This window comes from Colletotrichum acutatum (assembly GCF_030867785.1).
Source record: "Colletotrichum acutatum strain CBS 112980 chromosome Unknown BDZ83scaffold_108, whole genome shotgun sequence".
NCBI lineage: Eukaryota > Fungi > Ascomycota > Sordariomycetes > Glomerellales > Glomerellaceae > Colletotrichum > Colletotrichum acutatum.
This window is the reverse complement of record NW_026849102.1, coordinates 1-18,206: the sequence shown is the minus strand read 5'-3', so window position 1 is coordinate 18,206 and position 18,206 is coordinate 1. Positions and strand designations below refer to the sequence as shown.

General features: G+C 53.9%; 7 protein-coding genes across 7 annotated transcripts; 2 read left to right on the top strand and 5 right to left on the bottom strand.

Annotated features, from left to right (window-relative positions):
* Positions 1-1,048: 1,048 nt before the first annotated feature.
* BDZ83DRAFT_655302 (Mpv17/PMP22 family protein) lies at positions 1,049-2,270 on the bottom strand (the record flags this gene model as incomplete). Its single annotated transcript, XM_060510792.1, has 4 exons — positions 1,049-1,165; positions 1,221-1,765; positions 1,847-1,937; positions 2,202-2,270. 4 exons carry the CDS (start codon positions 2,268-2,270, stop codon positions 1,049-1,051), a joined length of 822 nt encoding a protein of 273 aa, XP_060360859.1.
* A 2,574-nt stretch (positions 2,271-4,844) lies between these two features.
* BDZ83DRAFT_28482 (family 53 glycosyl hydrolase) lies at positions 4,845-6,243 on the bottom strand. Its single transcript, XM_060502157.1, has 2 exons — positions 5,130-6,243; positions 4,845-5,071 (listed from the first exon to the last, which is right to left on the bottom strand). The coding sequence occupies exons 1-2, from the start codon at positions 6,034-6,036 to the stop codon at positions 4,944-4,946; spliced, it is 1,035 nt and encodes a 344-aa protein (XP_060360858.1). The 5' UTR covers positions 6,037-6,243; the 3' UTR covers positions 4,845-4,943.
* Positions 6,244-6,904: 661 nt separating this feature from the next.
* BDZ83DRAFT_633825 (CwfJ C-terminus 1-domain-containing protein-like protein) lies at positions 6,905-9,401 on the bottom strand. Its single transcript, XM_060509055.1, has one exon. It carries the CDS (start codon positions 9,163-9,165, stop codon positions 7,024-7,026), a length of 2,142 nt encoding a protein of 713 aa, XP_060360857.1. The 5' UTR covers positions 9,166-9,401; the 3' UTR covers positions 6,905-7,023.
* A 1-nt stretch (position 9,402) lies between these two features.
* On the top strand, positions 9,403-10,939 carry BDZ83DRAFT_633822 (uncharacterized protein). The gene is made up of 3 exons (XM_060509054.1): positions 9,403-9,575; positions 9,632-9,943; positions 9,996-10,939. The coding sequence occupies exons 1-3, from the start codon at positions 9,494-9,496 to the stop codon at positions 10,793-10,795; spliced, it is 1,194 nt and encodes a 397-aa protein (XP_060360856.1). The 5' UTR covers positions 9,403-9,493; the 3' UTR covers positions 10,796-10,939.
* A 334-nt stretch (positions 10,940-11,273) lies between these two features.
* Positions 11,274-11,575, bottom strand: BDZ83DRAFT_722564 (DNA directed RNA polymerase; the record flags this gene model as incomplete). The annotated part of the gene is made up of 2 exons (XM_060512482.1): positions 11,274-11,298; positions 11,373-11,575. 2 exons carry the CDS (start codon positions 11,573-11,575, stop codon positions 11,274-11,276), a joined length of 228 nt encoding a protein of 75 aa, XP_060360855.1.
* A 625-nt stretch (positions 11,576-12,200) lies between these two features.
* On the top strand, positions 12,201-12,791 carry BDZ83DRAFT_586699 (HIT domain-containing protein; the record flags this gene model as incomplete). Its single annotated transcript, XM_060505972.1, has 1 exon — positions 12,201-12,791. One exon carries the CDS (start codon positions 12,201-12,203, stop codon positions 12,789-12,791), a length of 591 nt encoding a protein of 196 aa, XP_060360854.1.
* A 214-nt stretch (positions 12,792-13,005) lies between these two features.
* On the bottom strand, positions 13,006-13,955 carry BDZ83DRAFT_586649 (aldo/keto reductase; the record flags this gene model as incomplete). Its single annotated transcript, XM_060505968.1, has 2 exons — positions 13,006-13,401; positions 13,458-13,955. 2 exons carry the CDS (start codon positions 13,953-13,955, stop codon positions 13,006-13,008), a joined length of 894 nt encoding a protein of 297 aa, XP_060360853.1.
* Positions 13,956-18,206: the final 4,251 nt, after the last annotated feature.

Sequence of the window (18,206 nt, the reverse complement as noted above, 5' to 3'; positions counted from 1 at the left end):
CTGCTACTGCCAGTCAGTGCCAGCGACTTGGACGCTACTGATACGCAGTAAGGTAGAGCCAGCAGGATGGAAGGAGGGGCATTTTTGCTCGGCGGTTTTTTGCATGACTTTTTTTTTTTCTGTTGGCGGGGTTGATTTTCGGCCCTGCTGCTGCAAGCCTGCAAGCCTGCAAGTACCTTATCCATGGGTGGTACTTAGATAGATTGAGCGTGTCAGTGGGGGGAGCTTTGTTGACCTACCTACCTTAGGTGCCCTGTCCAGTGGTTTTCCACTAAATCGGCCAGCTGCGACAACGGGGGTGCTTGCGGTGCTGCGGTGCTTGCGGCCTGCCCCGCCATGGGTGTGTGACGTGATGGTAGTCTGATACCTCACAGAAACTGCGCTTTCCTCAACCAGCCCCCCGGTCACGGCCATCCGCCCGGAATCAACGGACCGTAGCCAAACTATCGCCCGATACTAGAGACATGGAAGACAAGGCAAAACACACGGAAAGGGACTGCAGCATCTTGGCTACTTTATGGTTTCGTTTCATACGCTATTGTTGGTACACAGCAATCCTGATCCGAGGACTGTGCCCAAAACTGGCCGTGACATTTTACAGCACCAATTTCAATAGCCAAGGTGGCCGGGGTTTGCTCCCAGTGACAAGACTCAAATACCACCGAGAGATACGCCGGTCCAAAATCAGAGCCATTACAACATCCTCAGACCACACATCATTCAAAGCATCAGATATCATGAATGAACCGTCTTGTTCAATTTCGTTGCGTTTTACAACTGCTTACTACAAAAGAGAGACGATAAAAAGAAGGCCTTCCTCAATCCATAATGTGGACCCAAAACACCAGACGCCTGTACCGTCGCAGCAGCCCATGCCGTCAATGCCGTTGCTGTCTTTTTCTTTGTAACGATCGAACAAATTCGAAGCACGACTGTGCTTCATTGGTATAACCTTCTCGTATGCTCACCGTGGTGTCGACCAGACCTGTCCCATGCCGACCTGCAGACTGAAAATGCGAGGAACTCAAAGTAAAGGAAGGTGTGGAATTCAGCTGAGACGAATGTGGTCATCCTCGCGGGCGCCGGGGCGGTTGTCGACCTCGGTGGATGAGTTGGTGAGGGAGAGGTAGGCGGTCCAGGCAATACCGATCGTGGAGACGAAGGGCTACGTAGTGTTAGCATGTGTTACTAGTGTCTCCCATTCAACTTTTCAAACTTACCAGTTGGAACTGCATGGGCATCAAGCGGAAGTTGACGACCTGCACGGCAGGCCAGACGATGAAGTTGGCCTTCAGCGTGGGGATGTACATGTCGCGCAACTTGCTCATGACGGCGCGGCGTCCACCACCCTCGGCGACGGTCATAACGGAGAAGAAGCACAGCAGACCAAAGGGCGCAAAAATGAGCTGATCAAAGGCGACTCTCTGCATGGCGGGGATGAAGGCGCTGGTCTTGGTGATGGGGAAGGTGGCCGACAGGAACTTGAACCAGCGGAACTGGAGGGGCGCCATGCCGAAACCGTAGGCCATGAAGCGAGTCAGGCGCTCAAAGTCGAATGGGGGAGGCAGGCTGCTGATGTTGGGAATGAGGTCCTTCTCGTAGAAGGGGTTCTTGCGGTCGAGGTCGTGGATTTCGATCGCGATGCCATCGTCCTTGTCGACGCCGCCGGGCTTACGGACGGCCTTCAGACGAAGAGCGGTAACTGTTTGTGCGGTCGTATCGGCGATGCCACCGAGGATGGCGTTGGTCACCATCATGGTGAGCACTGTTGCGACACTAGAGTCAGTATGGATGATGGATCATGGTGTGGCGAAATCTGGATATGGGAGTCTTGGGAGGCACGTACGTGGCCGTTCATCGTAGTATTGGTTGAACTTGGACACCAACCGGGCGACGAGCGCCATTTCGATAAGAATGATGATTCCGTGAAGCAGGGGCTAAAGGTAGGTTCGTAAGTCAGCGCAAAGTTGATTTAATCAGGTGCGGCGCGATAGGCGAGGTAGATGGAGGAGATGCAGCGATAAGGTAGGAGACAGCGCAAGCGCAAGTGGTAGTACGGAGGTGGCGGACGGGAAAGCAAGACAGCCAAGCAAGGATTCAGATTCAATCGTGTGAGGAATGTTCTAGGAGCAACACGAAAAGCAACAAACGGAGCAGGCAGGTAGGTAGGTACGACAGTGCTATGGAAAGGGCTAGCATACGAGGCGTCCATAAATGTATTTGCTGTTGACAGCTCGGACAATGCGACGGCGAGAGAGTTCCCACGACATGGTGACGGATTACGGAGAGGAGGCGCCCGGGATGGGAAAGAGGTTCTAGAAGAAGGAAATGATAAAAAGAATAGTATGAAAGAAGAGGGCGGCGACCGGGCGGTGGTTCGGTTCTGTCGGTTTGTGCTTTTTGGCTTCGGGCTTGGGGAGCCGGATCGATAAGGTGCGCCGCTATCGATTCGTCTATTGCCTCTCAAAAGTGAGGTAACGATTTGGCAAGCAAATCGACAGGCGATGGGAGGGATGAAAAATATGGTCGAGGGTGACGAGGACCCTTGGATGTGCTTTCTGCAGGCGGAGGCTTCGAAAGGCTGAGTAGGGGAAGTGACGAGTGACGAATGACGACACCGTAGCGAGAAAAGGGTACTGATGTGCTTCGTTGTGGCGCACGGGAGGCGGATGATTGGCCGCTATCGCTGGTTTGGTGAGTTGGGGGGGAGGCGACGGAGGTTTTGTTCCCGCTGGTCTGACAGAAAGGCAGAAAGACGGTTGACCGAGAGAGTCGGAGAGGCGAGGCCGATGAAGCAGCAGCAATAAAGAAGAAGGATCTTCAAACTTGGCGAGAGCAATGTAAGACGAATGCGACGGGGGTTATAGGAGAGGGAGGGACAGGATCTAAAAAGAAATGGAGCAATGCAATGGCAGGCACGGCAGGTAATGAAGCGGGCTGCAACCGAGAAAGATTGATCCTGGTTTTTTTTTTTTTTTTTGCCTTGCTGAAGTGGTAAGAAGAGGCGGGAATAAGACGATGGAATGGTGCTGCAGGTTTGCTGCTTTGCGTGCTTCAAAGCAATGGAACTTTAAAAGATACAACCGACAAGTATCTTCCTGTCCTCTACCTAGGTACCTTCCATAAGGATGTCCGTCCACGAAAGGAAGGTGAGGCATCAGCACAGCTCTTTCCTCCTCAAATCCCCTCAACTCCATCGGCGGATATTCGGACCAAGCCACACCTTCTTCGGGATTAGCACTGTGTCGCTGGCGCCTTCCTTTCCCCACAGATCACCATCAGGCAGAACCTCAACCACTAAGGGTGCTGGGGTAGCTAAAAATGGATCTTGACAACCAAAGTCTTGACCAACCCTCGGCCAGTCTTGACCGGTTGATCTCAAGGCTCAAGTTTGGACAGAAACATGGGGCAGACAACGAGACTGCGGATGGACAGCGGACCTCAAGAGCTCCCCGACGGCCCCCGACCCTACCGAAGCCGCACCCCTCCGTGTGCCGCACAGTGCATTCACCAGCCTGCGTCCCCCACCAACTCCTTCCCGCATCCTACTGGGTCCTCTCACCGGTCAGTGTCCACCTCGTCCAAGGTCACTCACCCACCACCTCACCTCACCTCACCTCACTCACTCACTTACACCGACCCTCACAACCTCACTCCTCATGGCAACAGTGTTGTGTATTCATCCAAGCAACAACCTCATGTGTGAGGCACCTTATTCAGACGAGACAACACACACTCCTATCCACAAACTTCGTCTGTTTCTTCAAACCGACTGACACCCTTTAGCCCCGTCCCTGCACAGAAACCCCAAACACGACTCTCGCTCTCCCGATCAATGCTCCCGTTTCATACACGCGTACAATCGTGGGGTAACCGCTGTTTCCCACTCCCGTCGCATGGCTGGTGACGTACCAGGGTGAAGCTTCTTTTCTCGCCGTGTACTTCTCAACTCACAAGCTTGCCGTGCTTGTGTACTTGTCAAGCTTTTTCGTTCAAGACCATCCGTAGGACGGACCGGCTGATGAGCAAGTCACTTACCTTCCCAACAATCTCATCTGTCCAAAGGCTATGACTATGACGCCCTCCCGCCTCGCGCCCAATCGAAACAGAGTTACGGAACGGCGCTGCGGTGAAAGCATGAGCTTGTTAAACATAGGGGTCCTGCCCGGCAGGATGAACCCTGACCATCTTACCTGATCGCGGCATACCACTTTGTTTAATCTGTCACATTTTGTTTCCCAACGCCTCCCTCCTGCGCAATCTCTCAAGAATAATGGTTGAAAAGTATGAAGAGATGAAGACACCCTTCAACTGAGTCGGGGCATTCACCGTGTCAATGCTAGCCATCCACAAGTTGCCGGCCGTCGGCAACGTCAACACCATCGCAACAGACTTCCCGGACAGATACCCCCCTTTTCCGCAACCTGATGCAGTTCGCTTCCCGGGAGCCAGGTAACTGCTGTGTAGTTGAACACCAAGAAAAGGGGCTCGCAACTGATGGATGTGGTAAAGTGTTTGAAGGGCATGGATGGCATTCTCCCCGGAGCCCACTTCAGTCTTTTGCTGTAGCTATTACAGTCAAAAGTTGCAACAACTCAAGTATCGCCAGTAACAGCGGGGTGGCCTGGAAACAGAGAATGGGAGCGGAAGATTACACTTCGACAGCCTTCCTCAATCTCAACAGTTCCGACCAACGGACGAGTCAAGTGAGAATTGAGACCATCCCAAGAGCCAACTCAAATTGAACTCCGTAACCTTGGGGTATTTTTGAATTATCATTAGTATCGAAACTATTCTGACTCAAGCGACAGTTATATCCCCTTGTCACTTGTGACTGAGGTACTGCTCTCGTGCCATTGCTCAAGGGCAAGCTATCCGAAGCCCAGACCGCAACTCTTCAGACTGTAACCTCGACCTTCCTGCCCTCAGTGCGACGCACCGGCCTACTTTTCCAAGTAGACATTGACAGACGAGCGCGAGTACCCAAACGTCTTGGGCCACTGGCTGTAATCCGGCTCAAACAAGACGGCATCGTTGCAGTCACTTCCCAAGCTCGTGTTGTTCAACCACGCTATTAAAAAGTCAGCATCCCAGTTCACAATCAGTAAACAGAAAAGAGTAGTGCTCACCAGGCTCCCAGTACCAAACACCCTGTCCAAGACCCTTGGGCGTCTCCCTCACAGTCTTGAGCAGCTTCTTCATCCACTGCACCTGTCCATCAACATTGTACGGGATACTCGGCTCCGACGACTCGGGGATCGGGTTCCACTGCCCGTTGCAGATGGCAGGGTAATCCGTCTCGACAACCTGCATAGGCTTGCCGTACTTCTCGCCCAGCACCTTGAGCGTGTTCTTGAGGTTCGCAAACGTCGCCGACGTGCCGTAGAACGGGTAGAAGCTAAACCCGAAGCTGTCCCACGCCGAGAGCGGCACCCCGTTGTCGACGAGCGCGCCGTACCACCGCTCCTGCAGCGTCAGGTTCCAGCCGTTGTCGAGGTGGATCATGACCTCGGGCTTGGGCACGCCCGCGCACGTCGCGTCCTTGACACCCGCCCGCGCGGCCTTGTAGAGCGTCGCAAAGTTGGTAAAGTTCTTGACCAGCGCCGACCACGGCTGCACGTCGACGTTCACCTGGCCCAGAGGCCACAGCGTGCCGTGGCGGAGCTCGTTGCCCAACGACACGATATCCAGCGTCACGCCGGCGTCCTTGAAGGCGACGAGCGTCTCGCGGACGTAGTTGCGCAGCGTGCCGGCCAGGGGCTCCAGCTGCGTCGGCCACGCCGCGGGCAGCGGCTGCTTCTGCGGGTCGGCCCAGCTGTCGGCGAAGTGGAAGTCCAAGAAGATGCGCTGCCCCTTGGCCTGGAAGCGCTTGGCGAGGTCGATGGTGTAGTTCAGGCCGTAGGTGCCGTCGGGCGGGTTCACCCACAGGCGGAGGCGAACGGCGTTCATGCCGCCGTCGGCGAGGATATCATCGGCCGGGCGAGTCGCGTTGCCGCGCGCCGTGTCGATGTAGATGTTTTGGTTCTCCTCGAGCATCTTGAGGGAGCTCAGGTCATGGCCTTTGTAGAAAAAGGGCTTGCCGTGACCGGGGCCGGGGCTGTTGGTTCTTCATGTTAGCCTCCCATTGTCATTGTTCCAGTGCCTCAAGGTGTATGTTTTCGGTGTAAGTGATGAAATGTAAGTGGTGTGAACGTACTTGACAGGCTCCGGGGCCGGAACAGCTGTGGCCAGAGCCGTGAGGCTGAGGAGAGAGAGCAACTTCATGATGAGATGATATCGCAGCGGTTGAGACACACAAAGAGCCAGTCCCTCAACCTCTCCCTCGACGACGTAACAGACATGTTATATATCAATGGGAACACCTCCCCTCGCCGCCCACCGGGCTAGGCATCAAGTCGAACCATGATTTCACCACTCTGGCAAGGGTTCAAAATAAACGCAAGCGAGCTGTCAGTCGTCACGGGTCTCGGCAATCTCTGTTAATTTTTTTTCTTCGCCCTTGCTGTCTCTCGGGCCAATGTGACCATTCGACGGAAGATTTCCCAGCGGACAGAAGCACTCAAGACGGCAAGCAAAGCAGCAGCTGACAGAATGGAGACGGCCCGAACTGCGGGGACTCATCGCGGGGTTACCGGGGGAGACCCCAGACTCGGCACGCTGACGATTGGTGCGCCTGCGCGACCTGGAGGTGGTGGGCCCCTGCTCGCCCGCAATTTTCGGATATTGTGCCTCCAACGAGTTACAGTAGCAACAATAGCTTCGTTGGTCTGGCTGGGGGTGCCAAGTTCCAGCAGTCTGGGCCTCGACGTGGGTGGCCGTTGGCATCATCAGGTGACAGGGGCGGGGATGAAGCTTCGAGAAAAAACATACTGGAATTGGGGGGCCCAGCCAACGTGCCAGCCTCCCCCCAGACCTCAAACCAATCCTTTCACGGCCCTCTCGGAACTCTCAACCGAGGTTTATCACGTCGATGCTCCGGATATTGATATAGCTATGATAATTACGTTCCATTTGTGGTTAAGCTTAACCATCGGCTAGCACGCGGGTCCAGTCGAACTTCCTCCATTTCTTCTTGAAACCCTCGACTCTCCGGTCGCCCTTATTCCACCGTCCCTGTTTCTTGATTACGTCCGGACCGACGTCTAGGATGCCCCCGATTATCTCCCTTGCAAAAAGATCTCCTCTCGGCCAGCGGTCAGAGTTCTCGACAATGTGCCCGAGGCCGCCGTCGAGCGTGAACCACGCGTGGAAGTAGGGCATCTCCTTTGCGATGCTTCTCCGGAACGCCATCCTGCCCATGCCATCTCTTGCCTTGGCGGCCGTGTCAATGATCTTCCGGTGCTGCGACCACTCGTCTTCCGTAGTGAGGAAGGCCTCTTTAAAGTAGGCCGGAGCCGTCGCGCCCTCTTCATACGGGATCGGCACAGCCATCATGGCCGCGTGGAGATGCCTCTGCGGCGTGGCCGCATTCTCGTAGAAAATGACTTCTTGGCCCTTTTCGTGGTACATTCTCGTCAGAGACTTCATAAAGTTCCGAATCTCTTCCCATTCGTCGTCGTCACACTCCAGCAGGTTCTTGCGGTGCGCCATGGGTGTAATGACAGCGCCGCCTTCGCTGACCTCAGGTTCCGTAGGCAGTGTCAGGAATACGCGCGTGGCAAGAGAGATGACCGGTGCCAGAGGAGGCTGTCCCTTGTCCTCGTGATGGCACAACGGACAATTGTCCAAAATCCGTGACACCTTTTGATATTCGTTGACGGCCACATTCTTGAGGTTGACCTCGGACTTGTGAACTCGCTTGGCAAGCTTGTCCGCATTCTCGTCCATGTAATCGAGATCGTCGTCAAATTTGCCGTCCTTGGCAATGCGCTCAGCGAGCCGCATACCTTCGCCGCCTGCTTGACCGCGGGTCCTGCGCTCCTCGCGAACCATGTCTTCGATTGACATGTCCTCGTTGGCTTCAACGTTCCCGCGCTCCCGCCCACGCTTGTTTTCGATGGCCTTGACCTCACCACGAGTCCCTGCCAGCATTCGGTTATCCATGACACCAAGAACAACAGACTGCGGCCCGTTCGTGGCAAAATTTGCTGCGGCTTGATTGTACTCGGCTTCCAATTTGGCAGCATCCGGTGCTCTGCGAAGCTTCGCCTTCATCATCTGAGCTCGCAGTCTATTCAAGGCGGTCTGGTCCATGGGCGTATGCTGCATGGCATTGTCGGGGATGATGACGCCCTGTTCCACATCTTGGGTATCGTCCCGTGCGGCGGACTTCTCGTCTTGTCGGTGTTTCTCCATGCGCTCGCGATAAAGGTCTCCCGTAGGCTTCTCCTTGCCCACGTAACCACTTCCATACACCTTGCGCCTGTCCATCTCGATCTTTTCCTCTCTCGCGTCGTCGAATTCTTGCAAGTCACCAAATCTCTCGAGAGCAACATCTTCAACCGACCGGCCAGATTCCTCAGCCATGGAGTAGACTCCCTTGAGTTTCGTCAGGCGCCACTGAGAGCCATTGTCTCCGAATGTGTAATTGACCGTCCGCTCTTTTGTCACAAGCTTCTCATCCGAGGTCGGAACGTTGGCTACGTCAGAGAAGTCTCTGTTGATTTCTCTATCGTGGATAACCCTGGGTGGCTCTTCCTTTGGTGGTGGCTTAACCTCTTTCTGTTTTCGCTGGACGTAGTCGATGTCGAGGGCTGACGGCGCAGTCATCCATGAATCGCGCATGAGCGGTGTCTCTGCATCCTTGGGATTCTGTGGTGTTTCTTCGTCCGGAATGGGCAAGTCCTCTTTCGGATCTGATTGCTTTTCGTGTGTGTCCGTCCGCCGCTCCTCGTCTCTTTCTCTGTGCCTATGCCTCGATCGCCGCTCCTCGTCGTCCCTTTCATGACGAGAGCGCTTGTGTCTGTGACCATCCTCCCCATCTTCTTCATGGCGACGGGATCTGTGCTGTCGATGCCTGTCGTGGTCTCGGTCACGGTCGCCATCTCGACTGCGGTGTGTATCGCGATCGCGTTCCCGATGTCTGTCAGAAGACCGATCGCGGTGGTGATGATGGTGATTGCGCTGCTTCTTCCTCTGTCGACGCTCTTCTTTCTCGCGCTCGATGCGCTCCTTCTCACCCTTCTCTGCTGCCAGGGCCTTTTCGAATTCGTCGAGGCCGTCCATCGTTGGTGTGCTTAGAGATGAGAAGCTTGCTAGTCAACAATAGAGCTACCAGCTGCAGTGGCCTGTTTTTCTGCAGGTTCCCTGAACGAATTGGCGACGCGGGAGGAACGTCACTTTCCCAGCACGGGCCATCAAGATTTTGGCAATGACAGGGGGTGACTGATTAGTCGCTATGTACAACTTACAGGGGGGTTTCGTTCATTCCGACGCCCCGCGCGGGGCACTCAGCTCTTGCAACTCTTCCAGAACTTTTTTCTTAGCGACCGCCTGTACGAGAATCAAACACTCCGTGGAAGAGCCACACGCGAATCCCCATCACCACATCAGAATGGCTTCAACATCCGCAGAAATCCCCGCCGAGAATGCGGCCACTCAGACCCCGACCGCCATCGTCGTCGTCGGCATGGCCGGTAAGGAATACACAACCGCGTCGTGCGCTCACTGTGTCGCTGACCAATACTACCAGGCTCCGGCAAGACGACCTTTATGCGACGCATCAACTCATACCTGCACGGCAAGCAGGATCCCCCATACGTGATCAACCTGGATCCCGCTGTGCTCAACGTCCCTTTCGAAAGCAACATTGACATCCGCGACTCTGTCAACTATGAGGAGGTCATGAAGCAGTACAACCTGGGGCCGAACGGCGGTATCCTTACGTCACTGAACCTCTTCGCAACCAAAGTCGACCAAATCGTCAACCTGCTCGACAAGCGTGCGGCGCCAGACCCAGCGAACCCCGACAAGAAGCCCATCAAGAACATTCTAGTCGATACTCGTACGTCTGTTGAATAACTCGACAGACTTACCCTTTGCTAACACCGCCGCAGCCGGACAGATTGAGGTATTCGTTTGGTCCGCCAGTGGAACCATCCTTCTCGAGTCTCTCGCGTCTTCCTTCCCGACTGTCATCGCCTACGTTATTGATACCCCCCGAACCACCTCCACGAGCACATTCATGTCCAACATGCTGTACGCCTGCAGTATCCTCTACAAGACCAAGCTCCCCATGATCCTGGTCTTCAACAAGACCGATGTGCAAGACGCAACGTTTGCCAAGGAGTGGATGACGGATTTCGAGGCTTTCCAGCAAGCTCTTCAGCAAGACGAGATGAGCGACGTGATTGGCGGCTACGAAACCTCCGAGGGCGGCAGCGGCGGCTCCGGCTACATGGGCAGCCTCCTCAACTCCATGAGTCTCATGCTCGAGGAGTTCTACTCCCACCTGAGCTTTGTCCCCGTCAGCTCCCGTCTGGGTACAGGCATGGATGAGTTCTTCGCTGCGGTGGAGGAGAAAGCCGAGGAGTTCAAGCAGGACTACCTCCCCGAGCTGAAGCGCAGACGCGAGGAGCGTGAAGAAAAGAAGCGCCTGGCCCGCGATCACGAGGTGGAGAAGATGATGAAGGGCATGTCGGTGGACGCCGGCAAGAAGCCAATGGTCGTCAAGCCCGTCGACGACGATGACGATGGTGTGGATGTCGCCAGCGATGTGGACGACGACGATATGCCGGATGACGAGGATGACCGCGAGGGCCTTCAGGCTCGGTATGAGGCGGCTATGGAGGCCGAGGGCGACTCCATCATGGCTGATGGCAGTTTTGCAAAGTACTTGCACACGCGACCGACATGAGATGTCGCAGCACACGCGCGCGGGTCACATTTATTTGATATAAAATGAACGAACAATTGGGCAAGGGGATGGCGTTTTAGATGGTTGCTGCATTATCATGAGATACCTCGAAAAGAAAAAAGGAGAAGGAACAGGTGCAGAAGAATGCCTTGCTCTATTAAATGATTTTGGTCCCCCAACCCTGAACTCCCGCAGCCCTTGCGCATCATATGCGTTGTTCTTTTGCATTGATGGTTGGCTCTTTGTCATACAAGTCCCTAGTGCGACTCCCCCTGCTGAATAATCTACCGCGGCTCCGGTCTAGACCAACCAAGGTGCTCTTCCTGCTCAATCTCGAGTCTACCGCTCCGTGTGTCATCCAATTCCGACTCTCGAATGCGCAGCATCATGTCGCGAGTGCCGTTCCGCCCCTCCCCTCTAGCATACAAACATCGCGTGAATATCAAATCCTCTTTCTCAATCCTTCTTTGAATCCCAATCATCTCGCCTCGAACTGAACCATTCTATCCCACACAGTCAGTTTATGCTCTCCCAATACCACATTCCCTGCCCATCTCCATGGCATGTATGAACTCACCTCTTGGTCCGCTCCTTGTAAAGAATACGGCAACCGCACTCCTTGCATCTGATGGGATCGGCGCGACGCAGCTGGAACTTGAGACCGCAGTCGCCGCAGAGATATTGCATCTGAGGGCCCTCGGAGCCGTAGGACTGGTAGGCGGCCGCGCTGGGCGCGGAGGCGGCGCCGGCGGTGGGGACTTGGTAGGCTTCGCGGGACATTTTGTAGTAGTCTGAGTCCTTCGGTGAGGTATAGTGCGGCGGCTGAGAGGGTCGATGCGTCCGGGGAGGTTACGGCGCGTCGGATATTGCAGTTTTGGCGATTTTCTTCAAAGAGGCGACAGGATTGGAAATGCAGGCAGAAGGCGTGGTGGGGCTGGGATGACAATTTGTCAGGCGGTGAGGGCGCATAGGAGCGGCAGAAAAAAGGAAGAAAGTTGGGCGGTGTGCAGTGATGCGGTGGAGCTCTAGTATTTCAGGTGGGGCGTCTGAGCTGGTCCACTTCCCGAGGTTATCGTTTGCTCTCCGTACCTTCCCCCGTACCTTACTGCCGCCCTGATTTCCTGGGGAGAGAGCTTCCCGGGGTTTTGGAAGAAACATCTCTTGGACGCCGCACCTTGTCCAACGAACCTCACGTCTTTCGCATTGTCCTCTAGTTTTCGTTTTTTCCCTCACTAGTCTGATAAAATCTCTTCAAACTCTGTCATACTTTCAAAGCGACGACACCAGACAACGCAGCGGGCGTTTCTAGACTCCCCCAGCACAATCAACCCCCGATAATGCCAAAGCTCTCCCCGGCTTTCCACACCACCACAAACTCCACGATACAGCCCCCGACCACTCCATCATGACACCAAACTCCCAATTCGATGCGGGCGTATCCCACCCAGAAGGCCAATGCCCGTTCTGCGTAATCGCAACAGAATACCCTCCCTACGACCCCTCCAAACCCCCACAAGACGAAGGCGAAAACGCGACTCTCGACCCAAACCGCATTCCCACGCCCGCCTTCGTCGTCCTCTCCACGCCTCTTCTCATCGCCTTCCTCGACATCCTGCCCCTATCCCGCGGCCACCTCCTCCTCTGCCCGCGCGCCCACCGCCCGAAACTCACCGACGCTTCGCCCGACGAGTCGGCCGAGATGGGGAGGTACCTGCGCGTGCTGTCCAACGCCCTGGCGCGCACGACGGGCGTGGAGGACTGGAACGTGGTGCAAAATAACGGAGCCGCTGCGGCGCAGGTCGTGATGCACATGCACTTTCACCTCATTCCGCGGCCCGAGATCCGTGCGAGCGGGCGGTATAGCGAGAGCTTCACCATGTTTGGGCGGGGCCGGAGGGAAGAGCTGGACGATGAGGACGCGGAGCATTTTGCGAAGGAGTTGCGGGAGAATGTCGCTGATATTTTGAGGGAAGAGAAGCACAAGCCGAAGCTTTGATGAGCGGTTCTGATGAGTGGGACGAAGAGGTTTTTTTCTTCTTTTTAACTTCGTTTATTCATTTCATGTATATCAAGGACTATCATGTCCTAGCTGCCTATGCGTAGCAGCATGTGTTATTCACGCCGTAGCGTTTGTTTCGTTTCTTTTTCAACTCATTATGTGAGTCCACCACTTTTTCCTCACTCATTACACTGCTATCCAAACCGAGCATTTACTCATCATCGCCAAAGAAGACCTTGACACCATCGGGAAGGAAGGTGCCGTCGCAGACCTTGAAGCGGTCGGGGATGGCGGAGATCTTCTTGATCTCGTCGTCGGTGAGGGACCAACCGTCGAGGTCGTAGTTGGCCTTGATGCGGCCCTCGGAGACGGACTTGGGGATGACGCTGACGTCTCTGGCCAGGCCCCACTGGAGGAGGACCTGCTGGGGAGTGCGGTCCTTGGACTTTGCAATCTCGAGGAGAGTCTGGTTGGTGTAGAGAGGGGAGTCGGTGCTGCCCAGGCACGAGTAGGCGGTGGCGTGGATGCCCTTTGACTTGCAGTAGTCGAGGAGCTTGGGGGAAGGGTTGCAGGGGTGAAGCTCGATCTGGTTGACGGCGGGGACGATCTGGAACTATTGTTAGTATGGGAATTGTCAAAGGGGGAGAATGCTGGAGGAAATACCTTGGTGGAGGGATCGCTGAGGAGGCGCTCGAGGTGCGTGAGGCCAAAGTTGGAGACACCAATGTTCTTGACCTTGCCGGTGTCGACGAGCTTCTGCAGCTCGCGCCAGGTGTCGACGTAGTCCCAGTCGGGGTAGTGCTTCTTGAGGTCGTCGGGGTCGGTGCTGGAGGGCCAGTGCATGAGGTAGAGGTCGACGTAGTCGGTCTGGAGGTTCTCGAGGGACTTTGTGATGGCCTCAGGGACGCGCTTGTGCCAGGGGTTGTCGAGCTTGGTGGTGAGCCAAATCTCCTCACGGGGGACGCCCGAGGCAATGATGCCGTCGCCGACCTCCTTCTCGTTCTGGTAGGCAAAGGCGGTGTCAATGTGGCGGTAACCGTTCTTCAGGGCGGCCTCGACGGCGAGCTTGACCTGGTTGGGGGCGGACTGCCAGGTTCCCAGACCGATGGCGGGGATCTTGGCACCCGTGTTGAGGGTGAAGGTGCGGGAGGTCTGAGACATTCTGGGCAGTGTTTGAGGTGTAGACTATAGAATCGGGGGTATCTTGGAATAGAAAGTAAAGGACTCAATATGAGAAGAGAGAGAGAGAGAGAAGTTATCGTGGAAAAGCAAGAGATTCTTCGGGAAGGGATGAGGGGAGTGCTCTTTTGTATGTGATCAAGACGGCGGGAAATCATGTAAGCAGGCAGTGGAAGCTACGACTGAGATGATAATGAGCTCGGTATCCTTTGCACCTTGTCTTTTTGTTTGATCGCCTATGTGTCTATCCGCCATGTACTTTACTACCTAAGCAACTAGGTAAGGTACTGTAAATGTGGAAGGTGAGGTTAGTGTCACCTACCTTACCTAGGTAGAGTACTTGCGTTCGGTAGATAAGGCTCCTAAGCGCGAAGTATCTGATTCTCCCGTCCTTCTTTCCCTCTCTATAAAGTACACTGGTGAAGGAGAGGAAGGTCCAGTCCATTGAGTTGTTTGGCCCCCCGCCAACCCCTGATCCTGCCCCCTCAGAGTTGCCCCTCCCCCCACCTCGTGTGCGCCTGGGAATGACGCAGGAGCAACGGGGGACCGGGGGTTGTATGGTTTTTTCTCTCTTTTTTCTATGCGCGTTGGATGCGCCTCGATGCGCCGGTGCGCGGGAACTTGCCAACCTGCGACCCGCCACCCTATCCGCTTCCAGCGTTTCTGTTCCTGTCGTCTTGTACCTTCTTACTTGTCTCTATCGTTGGATCCTTTACCTGTCAGATATGGCCATCTACTAGGTAGTTCCTGCTATGGTGCCGCTATCCCCGAGGGAGCAGTTTTACCACTTGAATCCTCTTCCAGCCCTGCCTTCATCACTCACTGTGTCATTGACAGCTCGGCGGGGTGAGTACATGGAGGGGCAAAGATACAAGAAATAAAGAAACGGCCGGGGGATTCGCGCCGAGCAGAAAAATCCAAGCCAGCCTGGACCTAGTCACCGTCAGCCGTTTCGTTTCCAACACGCCTGATTGGCACCGCTTGTTACCCGTCCCAATCCGCGTCGCTGGGACCGGACAAATGTCCACCGACGCGCCATAATCTTTTTTTTCGACATGCACTTTCTCATAAAAATCCACATCTCGCCCCGTTGACGTCGCCTCTGCCGGGCCAACAGGACGTCGGGACGTCACACATGCGACGACTGTCACATTGTCATAATAATCTTGAATTCAATGCGCATCTAGCTGGGCCAGTTTCCGGGCCTGCGGAACCTAGGCGCAGACCTGGCGTCTCTTTCGTGCATCACTGCAGCCGCACGAATGTCTTGCCAGGAAACCATCTATCCCCCCACCTTGCCACGACTCTTGGATTTTGTGACACTCGTGTTATTTCTTCTTTCTTGAAGAATAGGAATGCGAAGAAAGAATGTGCTAGAATACTGTGGAAAGGAACTCATTCCCTCTGGCTTCTTCCCCCCCCCCCCTCTTCTGCTCACGTCTCCTTAACATTTCAAGCCTCTTCTTGTTTATATGCTCTGCTCTATCCCACTGCTGATGCGCAAAATTATAAAAGTAGTCACCAAACCCCCAGGTCTTCCCCATTATGTGGGTGTAGATTCGGTTCTCGGTGAGCCAGTATCACACTTCATCTCTCATGTCGAAGCCGCTCCGTGTATCCTTGTTGTGAAGGTCGTCTCGTCTCTCTGTCTCTCAGTAACAGTCACAAGCCAGAACGTTGCTCCATGGATGTTGGCCTAAAAAGACGCATTCGGGCTGAGGTAGTCGTGACTGTCCCTCCCCTATCTGAGATTTGACTCCCACGACGTCCACCATTGCGATCGACCTTTCGTTAGGACTTTCCTTTCAAGTCATCACAAGCCAGCAGAAGTCGATGGCAAGTTGCAATAAATTCTTCGCATTAAGGATAAGACGCGATGATATGTCGTTGGTTTAAGCACAACGTCACATTATATCCCCGAGATTCGGGCCGATCGCCCTCGGGCGAATAGTTCATTCGGCAATGTCCAAAATGTCCCGGTTCAAGGTACTCAACTGACCCCCATCAGTGGCGTGATCGTCGAATGAGATGAGCCTAGCGGAACGGGCTTGATGTATCCGTAATCACTTGTGACATCGAGTTAGCAGAGCCATTCTTGTCATTCAGTGCTTCCTAGTTGTTCAATGATCTCGTCATAAGACGCTTTTCATTACAGCCTGTCTACTGGCTTGGCCTGATGGAGTTCAATTTATGGTGAATTGCTTGATATTAAGGTCTACCCAGCAATGATAGAACCTGACCACCAAGTGCATAGAGACCAGACACGCTGTAAGATATATGTAGCTAGCCCCTGCTAATGCCCATCCTGCCAAGTCCCTGCAGTCCATGTGGCAATACACATGCCGCAATACACATGCCAGAACCCCAGACCTCCCTCCGGGATAGACTGTCCGAGGTCGCCATTGGTTGTTTCCATTGACGCGGATCACCGCTGACCTAATGCTCCGTAAACTCTATCAGGACGTCACCGATATCCCTCTAGCCAGCTGCAAAGTCTCAGCACAAATCTACTCACTTACCCTTGCTCGCGTCGTTTAAGCTACCCCATGCTAGTCTTGAGATTTTGTTTACATTGGCAATATTGCGCCATCGGCCGGGGTACCTCTTCCAGTTGCTGGAGAACGGGATTGGAAGTAGCCTTTTCACGGGCTGAAACTGCCACCATCAACGGGAGGAGCTAGCTTGCTTGTAGGGAACGGAACTAAACGTCCCTTAAGTGGAAGTCATAATACCGGGATGTCATTAACGGATAGAGGTTGCTAGCTACGGCCTTGGGGCTGTTACTTGCTTGGTACGCCGAGCGGACAAGGCAAGAAGAGGTGCGTAGTTGGTAATGAGGATTTGGGAGACAAGCTACCTTCTCCACATCAAGCTCATCAATGTAAAGAAGGCATTTAACTAAACCACCTTACCTCTCCCCATCCTTTCCTCTCCATCCTCTTCTCCTCTTTTCAAAACCACGTATCCGACTCAAAACAAGTCTGATAACCCACACTTTAGCTACTATGTAAGGCTTCTAAGCATTTACCACCGCCCTAATCAAATAGGAAAAGCACATGCCCACTGGTAGCATATACGTGAACAAATCTTAGATATACAGGCACTCAGATAGCCAAGTACGTCTCTCGTCTACGACTATTAGTAGAGTATTTCACGTAGAGTAGGCCTGTTCTGAGAGATGTAGAGGGGTACTGTATTATTGTAATATTGTAAGCTGATATCTTAAAGGAGGATATATGTCTTTCCCTCTTCGGATGGCGAATTAAGAGAAAATGACATCATGAAGCAGTACACAAGATATCTTCTCGACAGATACATCCTCTCGTGAATCCCACGAGACATTCCTGGTTTTGCAACCACGTATGCCGGTCTATGGGCCATAGAGCAAGAGTCAATTTTCTGCTATCGCAATCCTCTTGACTGGTAACTCTAGGCGAATACTAAGCAGTGTAATCTTTCTGGATTAGAGCCAGATGTTGTGTGGGAACTCTGTCGTGCCAACAGGTTTTAGTGCTTTGTATGTGGTTATAAGAGTGCCCTCATCTAAGTACATCCTACCTGATGACTCGAGCTATGTGTTGAGTAAAAGAAATACCAAGGATTTTACGCGGTGTCGTTCTCAACGAAGTAGCGTACATTAATGACAGAATGAAAGAGCACATTGGAACGCACACAGTCTACTCGGTATTGACTCCCAAACGTTCAAGAGCTTCCGAGAGTAGGTATTCGCTGTAACTATGTGCGTTTAGTGACAGACACTTGTGACTTTCGAATGCTCGTGTGAGTAAGAGGCAGCTTGAATAAGTATGCAGCCCCTGACTAACAATTCCGAATCACACAGTCATCTAGGAGGAAACTGGAGCCTTCCCTTGTTATGGCAGGGCCGCCCAACGTCCATGTCACCAAGCATGTCTGGCTCCCTATATTCTACTGGAAGCACCTTCTTTAATGATACACGTTACAAAGTATATGCTGTATATTGAGTGAGAGTCTCCATGGAGAACGGCGAGCGAAAGTAGGTTTGCAAGCCCGTCAACCAGGTCCACTAGGGCAATGTCTGAAGTTTTGAACATCTGCCGAGCCAAGCTGCAAGCATATGAATTTTCGATGTCACTCAATAGCCATAGATGTCAGGAAGCACTCAGGCCCAGTATTACTCAGATCCGGTGGTGATGTGGATCACTCCGCGCATCAAACGTGATAGCAAGCACTCTGGTTTGCAAAAGGGGCGCG